The sequence below is a fragment of the Lissotriton vulgaris genome, chromosome 5 (assembly GCF_964263255.1).
Source record: "Lissotriton vulgaris chromosome 5, aLisVul1.2, whole genome shotgun sequence".
Classification (NCBI taxonomy): domain Eukaryota; kingdom Metazoa; phylum Chordata; class Amphibia; order Caudata; family Salamandridae; genus Lissotriton; species Lissotriton vulgaris.
Genome location: NC_141693.1, coordinates 1739777359 through 1739788630, shown reverse-complemented (window position 1 = coordinate 1739788630; position 11272 = coordinate 1739777359). Strand labels below are relative to the sequence as shown.

Here is an 11272-nt window from a genome sequence, read left to right as displayed (position 1 = left end):
GAAATATGCAGTCAACACAGATTGAATTACTGTAGCAGAATAGGTCATACATCTAGCGAATTTCAATTAGTAGCTAGAGAATGATTTATTTTTGCCACGTTATGAATCTGTGTTTCCTCTCTTGAAAGATGTAGGGTGCCCACTTCTTGCAGTGTTCATAACTGGATCAACATGACACTTCTCAAACAAAACAAGTTAGTGGAACAATTACTGTCAGAGCAAGTATAGTTCTAATTCCTACAAAGTATCCTTCCATTTGCCAGGTAAAGAAATATCAAATGTAGAAAACGTGGGGAGTTCAATGCAACGTATCTTTCAAAAACACTCAAAGAGCATTAACCAATGACTAAAATGAATGCAATGCTGAACATTACAAATAGCAGTCAAAACTGGTCAACATACCGGCTGCTCAGTTATAAAAAAGGGGCCTCTTCTAGAAAACATGAAAGGAACACAAGGAAAATAATACTCATTTTAAGCAAGAGTTCCAAGGGTCTGTGCAGAAACAGCAGATCACCTGGCTTCAAAAATAAAATAAATGATCTTATCCCAATATAGGAATGACTAGAAGAAGAACGTACAATGAATCAGGGAATGAAAGTGTACAGGGACACTTTTGAAACACCAGAAATAAAGAAGATTTAGATGAGCATTGTGGGCTGGGATTTTAATAATCAGTTTAGCTTTAGGTGTTTAAAAAGAATTAGCCCACAACACTTCCCTGAAGACAATGGATATTAAAGAACGCAGCTTTTTAAAAGTTCTACAACGGAGAGCTATAACCATATTGGGCACATAGTGGGGAAACGGGATTAGGTTTTAACATCTAATTTTCCAGACATCTCATAGTTCTTGAGGCACTACATTCCAGGAAAACTGCATTGCTTGAAGCCACTAATCGACTTAAGATAAACATCATTTAATTTACAATTTATACCAGCAAATGATGTCACTGTCTAGATTTTCTTTTCTCTAATGCTCAGGTGAATTATGGCCAAGTAGTTTTGTCAAAGCGTTAGCAGAACACAGTCTTCCCTGATGCTTTGATGGCTCAGTTATCCTGCCTCACACTTGCATGCTTGCAAAGTGAATCAAGAGCTTATCCCGGAGGATCTTCTACAGAGGACTTCAAGCCATCTCAGTTTTCCCATTTGCTGTACTTTCTTATGTTTCGCCAACGGGAAACAATCGAACAAAATGCAACCAATTCAGACATGGTGCCTCTGGTCATAGCAAATTATGGTGAACTATTGGTCCACTGTTAACCAATGGCCAAAGCTTTTGCGATCCAACAGCACCCAATACAAGTCCAACAGAACCTGTATCTCATGCATTCCAAGACAGAGGCAACACCCTCAATTCCACACAGGATAAACAGAACACCAAAAAGTACAAAACAAGGATTTTTTTATAGTCTCAAAAAACAAACAAAATGAGCAGCTCATTTTTTGTTTACTTCTCCCTCTGCAAGAATGCCGACCAACATTTAGAAATCGGAGGTATCCCCCGTAGTCAGCACCTTATTCAAACTGTAGGGAAGAATCCGATAGTAGGAGCAAACGCACAGGAGGAGAGGACTAGGGGAGAACTGACATACTGCATTCAGAACAATAAAACCTTAAACAAAAATGGAGGGGAGGAAGGGAATAAAGCAAGGGTAATGCAAAGAACATCTCCGCACTCCTCTAAAAACAGAATGCTTGGTTTTTAGGCAGCATGCTCTAGATTGCCAACATATTCCCTCCCTTCTCCCCATAACAAATCCCCCAAAACACTGCGGGCCGGCCGAAGCTTTCAGTTCATCCACAACTCAAAATATCTCTATAGCCTGTTCCACCTCAGGCTGGCCACTTGGTGCAGAGCGGCAGTCACTGCCAGGCGGCTACAACGGATGTGCTCTTCACTACCGCATATGCACTGGGATTGACCCTTCAATAAGTTCATACTCCACAAAATACCCTGCTGCACTTTAGAGTCATTTTTTTCCTATTTCTCCAAGCACACTTGCTTTAAATTTCCTTTCATTGGCCCCGCTTGACTTCAGGCTCCAGTTGCTTCACTCCTGGCTTCCAAACTTGACACTACTGATTCCCCCCAAGCACCTGGCATGGGATTCTTTTTTGGTTCTGTTCTGGTTAGCAAGGAACCATTGCTTGTAGTTAGGAATTCAACTTGGGTCAAGGAGGACCTTGCTGATGCTGTAACAAAGTTCAATATGTTGATGAGCTCCCGGGCCCAGTTTATCCCCCCTCCCCTTTGCTCCCAAAGTCATTCGGTGCCATGAACAGAGTCAGAGAAACAGTCTCAGAAAAAGTGGCCCAGTTCGCACTGTGGGACTGGTGATCAAGGGCAAAGCAGCAGCATCACAGGCTGCTCCTGGAGAACATGGAATCATGGCAAGTGCAAGCCCTTATGACTGCTTCAGCCTTTTGCGTGGGGGTCCAAGGAAGGGGCACTGTGCAGATGCCAATGAACGGTAGGCTTCCGCCACCAGGTGAGGGTGTGAAAGAACCATGGACTTCCAGCCAGAGGTCTCCATAACATCTGAAGCGTGGCTACAAAAAAGAGGAAAAGAGGAAAAGGGTTAGTAAAACAAGAGGAAGGATTAAGAGCAATTTAGCAAACAATCTCAAAAGACAATGATCTCAGATTAACATTGACCAAAATAATTTGTTTTGATATTCAAATTACAAACACAGGCATCTTTGCCTCACATAAATGTAATCTACCCACGATCTTTGTTATCAATGGAATATGTATTTACATCATCCAACATGTTGTCCTTAGATGTTACTTCAGTAAAAATAGCAATACTAAGCAAAACGTCAGGCACTACAGATACCTTCTTGGAGCTTTTTACAGGCTAACAGTCCCATTACTGATTCCAAACCACATCAACTCAACTAATCCAAAGAACATATTCGGCAAAAAAACAAAACTTTACAGCAGAACATAATTAATTTAAAAATGTGTTAAGTCATAATATGTGACTAATGTGGCCACAAGCCACAGACATTTCCAACTAAACCGTCAACTCTAGGCTTTCACATTCTTCTTAAATGTGAAATTGTATCTCAAAAAGCACAGAGTTTCTACAGTAAATTGGCTATGATGGTAAAGACTAACATACAGATCCACCCACTGGTAGACTATGAGAAGACTACCAGTAAGAGATCAAAGGGTTAGGGCTCCATGAGTAACTTGCTCAATGAATCAACACAACAAAAGGCATGCACAGTACCTTAAAATAGATCCAAAGGTCAAACAATTATTGAGAAATATTTTACTGGTCTCCATACTACTGGTAAACAGAAGAATACAATCTTATAGGCAAACAAGTACAACAATTTCCTTCCTGCATGTTTACATCTCAACCCGATAATTTTTGCCGAAGCAAGACATTTGCAACCTTGGTTCAACAACAATTAGGGACACTGCATTCCTGAATAATATTAACAACTGAATTAGTGTCTAAATTAAATCGACATTCATTAAGGGCTTTCCCCTTCATCCCGGAACAAAGGCGAAACCTCAATAAATGTGTTGCATATATACCCACTACAATTACGGCATGTTCAAACTTAATCTCCCTCTGTTAAATAAGTCATCCAGCTGATGCTGCCTGAAACAGAGTATCGGCATCTTAGAGAGGATTTCAGTCTCTCTCTCGTTTCTATCTTCCATTATTAAAGTCCTGCATTTCGGAATTACAGTAGCCATATCAGTTGCCAGCTCTCAAAACATATAAGGATAGGACCCTCTCCAACCACACTAATCCTCTTGGCCCCTCGCATCAACTGAATCTCAAACCATAAAATAGTTGCCTTCAAACTTAGCCCCACCTCCTCCTTCAGCTCCACCACAAACAGTACTAAGCTCACCCTCTAAACTAGATTCCTCTCTAGCGAATAACAATCCTAACCATGCCTAGCCTAATGTGATAGTTCACCACCCTTTCAGGATCTCTCAAACCATATAGAGCTCACCCATTGGTTTGGTTCCTTCCACTTCTGTACTTGCTTCAAACTATGCAGATGTACTAATAAAACTCCTACCCACTTCAGTCCCAAAAAGAAAGTTAAAGGCTTGCTGCAATGGCCAATATCTCCACCCCTTCAGTTGAAATCTCAAACCATAAATGGCCTCATCACTTTTAGTTTCCCTTACACACATTCCCCAAAATAACTCACTAGTTGATGAAGTCCACAGCTTGGGTTTTCAGCTGGTCAGCACTATGCAAGTCAGCAAGGATGAGGATCTCAGCTGCATTGTCCACAGAGAGGTTACTACATAAGGCGTCCTCACACATAACTTTTAAACGCTCCAGTGCATACTGCAAATCAAGAAGACCAAATTAACAAAGACATTTTTTTGGAGGAGCAGTAACAGTTGAGTTAACTTCGCTCAGAAGTATTTCTGCAATTGGACTTAAAAACAGTAGGTTATGCCTGGTAAAAGTCATTTGAATTGAACTATCACCACACAAAGTGATATAATGGCATCTTCCATCTGAATTGCGTCTGCAGGAGTTTTCCAGCTAAAGGAGGGAGGGGGGGGGGGGGGGGGACGGATGAGGGAAGGAGGCACACAAAAGGGGGAAGGACAGACAGAGGCTGAGGGAAGGAGACAGCCAACAGGTGTGCATACAAAAGGGGAGACAAAGGTGATGGAGTCATACAAGTCAGGAGAATAGACAAGGAGGAGCGTAAACGACAAGGGAGTACGAAACCGACAATGAGGAGGGACTGGAAAAGGATGAAAACAGTGGGGTGGGGGGGGGAGGGGTAGGGTGGTAGACAAAAAAGGGGTTGAGGACACTAAAGAAGGGGAGAGACAAGGAGGGGTGAATCAGACATGGAGATGGGGGAGACAGACATGAATTAGATGTGTTTGGGCATGTTGCACCAGTAACAGCCTTATATCAGAATTCCAGTTTCAATGCAACCGCTGTAATCACCACAAGAAGCCAGTTACCAACCTGTAAAATAATGGTTTTGCAGCTTGAAGCTCCTCGTATTCACATGGTGTGCATAATTCTGGCATCTAGGATTGGGTTTGGAAATGCATAAAACATTTGCCTACTCTTGGTGGGTGTCGACAATGGTGGAGCATAGCTTTAACCATAACCCATAATGCCACCTTACATGCCCACCTTTTTAGATTTTCTTTTAATATTCCTCCACTACACTCTTCGTTGTGGAAATGAGAGGGTCCTATGCGACTCCTAAAGAGCTTTAAGCTGTCCAAAACCATTATTACAGTAAAGTGACCGGTTTCTTTTGCATTGTGATTTCTCTTTTATATTCGCATAATGTGCACATATTACATAGCGGGTTTACCAAGTTTACTCTCCCTAGGAGACAAGGTCTGAAAAGAGAAAAGATGAGAATGAATGTTTTGGTACCAACTGTTTCACTGCTACCACTGTGGTTGATTCTACATTGATGGAGTAGTAGCTTGTAAAATTTGCTGTGTGAATCAGGCAGCTGCTTAACAGATGTCTTGTAGTTAAACGCTCACTCTGAAAGCTAGTATGGAGTCTTTTTTCCTAGTGGAATGTGCTTTTACGTTTAGCTTCTACTGTTGTATAGTCCATTATATAGTAGTGCCCGATGGTTTGCACTAACCATCTCACAATCCTGTTCTTAGTCACAACTGTGCCCAGGGCCACAGCCCCATATTTTATGAAAAACTGTGAGACCTTTCTAATGCACTCTAAATTCTGGATGTAGTACATTACTGCTCTCCTTAAACCTAATGTAGTTAATGCTCTCTTTGGTGAGTCAGATGGCTTCTGGAACAAGTCGATAGGGTTATGGTCCGATTCATATGGAACAGAGACACTACCGTAGGCAGAAAAAGTCCACATTACAAATTTGCGCATGTGTATGGATAGATATGGCTCTACTGTGAGAACCTGCAAGTCCATCACTCTGCTCAATGACGTGATCTCTAAAAGGAAAGTGTGAGTGATGCTTTATGCATGAGCTTCGATGCCTTCAAACCGACCCCCCCCCCCCCCCCAGCTTATATTCTATATAAGCTGCAATTGCAGATACATGCCTTCTTTGGGGGCCCGGGGTTATCTTGTATTCTACCAGGTGAGTGGGGTACCTTATTATCACTATTTCATCATTTTCATCATATATGTGTTCTTGGAACATATTTCTGTGGCACCAGAATAGGTATTGATTTTCATTGTCGGGTCTAAAAGATACAAGTGGAACCCCTACTAATGATGGTAAGTGTTTTTTCTGGCAGGTGTAACTTGTGTGTTGGTATTTAGATAGACTTTTTGTGACATTTGCATGAGATGAGAGAACAAAGTTTGATATGGCCACTTTGGAGCTATCTGAATCAGCATAATAATAATAATAATAATAATCCACATTTGTAAAGCGCGAACAATCACCCGTAAGCGCTGGGGGCCGTCGGGAAGATTAAGCAAGATATTGCCCTGAGTTGCATGGTGCTGGGCTAATCTGCCGCCAGCACCGGAGATCGAACCGTGATCCCCAGATTCCGGAGTCAGTCACCCTGGCCGCGGCGCCACACCTCTTACTCAGCATCATGTCGGATACCCTGAAGTTCACTCGGACTAATGGAACCAGTGGTACCGGAGAACGAAACTGCATATGATCTTATCGGCCATGCAAAGTCGCGAGCAAAAAAACAATCAGCATGCTGGGGTGGCACCTATATGGGAAACGGCCTCTACAACGAAGCCGTTTCCACGAAATCCTTTACCACGCATGCTTTACAACGCATGCGTGGTTACGAGAGGCTTTACCACGCATACCTTTACTACAAAATACGTAGTAAAGGCATGTGTGGTAAATGAAAAAGAAAAAGGGGGGGTTTGGGGGTCTCCCCCATAAAAAAAATAAAGCCTTGGGATAAAAGGGGGCTGGGGGGGTCTCCCCCCCAAAAAAACAAAACTTACCTGAAAAGCCGAAGTGAAGACGAAGCTGAAGCAATCAACGTCGTTAGAGAGGAAACGGAAAGTAACTTCCGCTTCCTCTCAACGACTACGACCGACGTAACCAAAGAAGAAGGAGAGAAGGCGAGTTAAAAGGTAAGGGGCATTTTAGTAAAATAAATATATATATATTAAGGGTTAAGGGCAGGGGTAAATATAAGGAGTGGAGGCAGGGGGCATTTAAGGGGAGAGTTATAACCTTCATCAAGAGTATGCCCTCACCAAGCATACATTCACAACGAAAAACGTTGTAAATGTATGCGTGGTAAAGGTATATTCGAGGTAAAGGTTAAGCGTGGAAAACGAATTCCGTTGTAACGCATGCGTTGCAACGGAATTCGTTGTAACGTCATACATTCCACCTATATAGACATCACACACGGCACTTCTGGCGCAAAGGACGCCTACGAGTACTGCTCAAGGTAAATTTCCGGATCTAGTCTGACACCTGGAGAGAATCCAAAGGTAGGGAATCTGTTGGATAAACTTATTCACACACTGTGGGTCCAGGATAGATTGCAGTGTCAGATTTTGTTTTCGGTTCAGAAAATAGACAGTTCATGCCTTTCTCCTCTAGGGGCAATATTTCTACTGCATCTTTCTCCAACAGTTATTGACTTTCTGCTTGTAGTTCTTGTATATGATCCTTCCTGCATATTTGTCATTTTGGAGGTATCATAGGCACTATTTTTAGAAACCCTCTTCAAGACCAATGTCTTACCAAGTTTAGCATCCACAGGTCTGTTTCAATTGAGTCCCAGGGTTCTTAGGTACTTCCTTATTCTACCCTCTACAGGTGATGTATGCACGGGGAAAAATGTCTAAGGAGTCACTTGGAAGATTAGGTTGCCCTACAAGGGTACTGCCAGTGACTTTCCCTCTTCATGCATGCCATCTTAAAATGATGCCTTTGGCAATTTGCCTGCTGGCTGAGTCAAACGAATCCAAAAACGATTTGAGGCGTTGGTTGGATATATTAGTGCCCTAATATATCAATGTCTAGGCATTTTCTGGTACTCCTGGGGTATGTGGAACATAAAGTCCTCTAGGTCTTGCCAATTTTAGCCTGGGTACCTACTGAATATAGCATTTGAGTTTGCTAAATAATATTGAGGTTACAGCTCTCTCCATCTTCATTTCAATTGCTTCCAGCTTCTTGAGGTCTTTAGCGATCGCCCCCACAGAGGCTGGTGATATTGCCTTCTCCCTAGCCGTTGAGACTATTAGGGAGTCCGGTTACATGTGTGATTGTATGTACCATGGATACTGCAACTATGGCTTCTACTTATCTATTCTGGGAACAACTGCCTTAGATGTAGAAAAGGTAAGAACTGGTTCTTCCTCTAGGGCTTAAGGACTCTCAAGGAAGGCAGATGGCTTCCCTCTTTTCTTGCATCTGAACCTCGAAAGAACCTGCCGCCCTCTTGACTTCTGCATGGTAAATTTATATGAAGTCCAGAGTTGATGGTCTTGAGGATAAATATGCATCTCCTCCTATGGAGATTTAGTTGAAGTTGAAAGGGTTTTATATAGCGCTCGATCACCGTGCGGTTTCTTGGCACTGAGGACGAACAGCTCCGGGCGAGGCAGGGGAAAGCTGCTTAAGATGAGAACGCGTTAGAAAAGAGAAGAGTTTTGAGGGATTTGCGGAAATCAGGGTAGGTGGGAATAGACCTGATAGAAAAGGGAAGAGCGTTCAAGAAGGGGGGGTGTTGGGGGGGGGGGGGCGGGGGAGGGCAGAAAACCTCAAGCCTCTGAATTATTTCCTTCTCAAACGAGGGACACTTAAAAGCAGCTGAGAGGAGGAACGCAAGTCTCTATTGGGGACATAGGCTATAATCTTGGAGTTGATAAAAGCAGGCGCAGTGCCAGCCAGAGCCAGAAAAATCGTTCAGCCCATCTTGAATAAAGATCGTTCAGAGATGGGCAACCAATGGAGAGTTTTGAGCAGGGGGGTAACAAAATGAGACTTAGGAAGTCTATAGATCAGGCGAGCCGCCTGGTTTTAGATCAATTGCAGACGCCGGAGTTCGTAAGCGGGGATACCTACATACAAGCCGTTGCCATAATCAAGGCGCGACAAGATCATGGCAAGAATGATAAGTTTAAGGGCTGTAAAGGAAAAGAAACAGGAGATTTTGCGTATGGCTCCGAGTGACCAAAAACAAGATGAAACCACTGTGCTAATCTGAGAGCGCATAGTGAGGTCTTTACTGACTTTTATTCCCAGGGATTTTACAGAATCAGAGGGTAGGGGAGCAGGACCAAGGGAAAGAGGCCATAAGGCATAAGTCCAGGGACTAGAAGAGCGGCCCGTAAGTACCAGCTCGGTCTTATCGGGGTTAAGTTTTAGATGGTTACCATGCATCCAGTCGCTGATAAACGTCATGATAGTTTGAAAATTAGAAATAGAATCAGAGAGGAGAAAGGTTAAAGATAAGCTGGAGGTCATCGGCATAGTTAAATACCGTGACCTCCATTTTTTGCAGAGCAGATATAAGAGGGAAGATGTAGAGGTTGAAAAGAAGAGGGGAGAGAGGAGCCTTGGAGGACCCCACAGGGTACAGAGCGGGTAGGGGCAGAGAAGCTCTCCAACTGTACGGCCTGGGTAAGGTTCCCCAGAAATGAGGTGAGCCATAACAGTGCAGATCCCCGAATGCTGGCGCCCCCGACATGGTCGAGAAGGATGGAATGGTCAATCGTGTCGAAGGCGGCGGACAGATCGAGGAGGACCAAAGCCTAGGGAGAGTCTATGTCAGCATTCCTTCTGAGCTCATCCAGGACAGAGAGAACAGACTCGTAGAATGTGATGGGCGACAGCCTGCCTGGTGGGGAGCTAGGAGATGGTTTTCCTCAATAAAGGCACTGAGGCAGGTGGTAACGTGGCTCTCCAAGATCTTACCCAGAAACGGTAGTAAAGAAATGGGACGAAAGTTAGAAAGAGAGGTAGAGTAAGCGCCTGGCTTTTTCAGGATAGGGATGACTTTAGCTGATTTAAATGGGTCAGGGACGATTCCCTGGCTGAGGGACTTATTGAGAAGGGTTAGAGGGGGCTCGGGACAAGTGGAAACAATGTCTCTTAAGATGTAAGCGGGGCAACAGTCAGAGGGGGACCCTGATTTGACCCTCTTGAGCAAGATGGAAAAAGCTTCCTTGGAGATCGGGGTGAATTGGTCTAGAGAGGAAGAATCAAAATCGGGGGTTGGGGACATGAGAAAGATGAGGAGGGCAGGGGAATATTGAGCTTAATGGTTGCAATTTTCTCAATGAAGTAGTCGTTAAGGGAGTTGCAAAGAAGTTGTGAGGGAACTGGCTTGGAGGAAGCTCTATCAGAGGTTGCAAGCTCATGGACAATAGTGAAAATATCCTTGGGTTTATTCACCGCGAGAAGAATCTTGGAAGAAAAATAGTCGATTTTGCCATAAGAATAGCTTTCTGATAGTCCCGAAGGAGAGTGGTGTATTGAAGTTTTAGTGCAGGGTAGTATCCACGCCTCCAGTGGCGCTCTGCCTGCCTAAGTGCAAGTTTTTTGTCTTTGAGCTTGATGGAAAACCATCTATTGGCCTTGTGGAGGCGGCGTGTTCTGACCAGTTTGAAGGGGGACAATAAGTCGCAGGTTGCAGAGAGCCAGTTATTGAGGGCAGCGACCTGAGAATTGGGAGAGATGTCAGCCAAGCTAGGGGGTGAGGCTGAGAGAGAAGAGCTGAGTGTGGCTAGGTCCACCCGATTCCAGTTCCGTGCCCAAATATTTCTAGGAAGTGAGGGCTTAATATCAACACCTAGCTCAAGGGAGAGAGAGATAAAGAAATGGTCAGACCAAGGGCAAGGGGAAACTAAAGGGGAAGAGATGGGTAGATTGGCTGACCATACCCGATCCAAAATGTGGCCATGTATATGAGTTGGGGAGTGTATGTGTGAGGTAAAATTCAAGCTGGAGAGCGATTCGGTGAAGTCTTTGGACATATGATCCTCATGGGGGTCAGTGGGCCATAGATTGAAATCGCCTAGTACCAGGACAGAGGAGTGATTGACCACCAAAGTGGCCAACAATTCCTGTACTGCAAGAATGAAGTAGGGCATGGGTTGGGGAGGTCGGTAAAAAAGTGCACATGCAAGTAGAACCGTGAGGGAAACAGAGCGGATGACTTAGAAATCAACAGCAGTGATAGAAGGAAAGGGGAGGAGCTGGAACTGGAGGTTAGAGCGGGCTTTCAGAGCCACACCCCCTCCAGCCTTCCCCTCAGGGCGATCCGCACGTAAAACATAGTAAGGGTCAGGGAGGGCTGCTAGGAC

General features: G+C 44.0%; 1 protein-coding gene across 3 annotated transcripts in view; it reads right to left on the bottom strand.

The window, feature by feature from the left end:
• Nucleotides 1-1390: 1390 nt before the first annotated feature.
• Nucleotides 1391-11272, bottom strand: part of SPOP (speckle type BTB/POZ protein) — a 343001-nt gene continuing 333119 nt past the window's right edge. For all 3 annotated transcript variants that reach the window (XM_086923988.1, XM_086923990.1, XM_086923989.1), the window contains exons 10-11: nt 4191-4333; nt 1391-2555 (exon numbers count right to left, since the gene is read on the bottom strand). In XM_086923988.1, the coding sequence (XP_086780114.1) occupies nt 2411-2555; nt 4191-4333 (288 nt within the window). In that variant the 3' untranslated portion in view covers nt 1391-2410. The remainder of the gene's footprint in view (nt 2556-4190; nt 4334-11272) is intronic.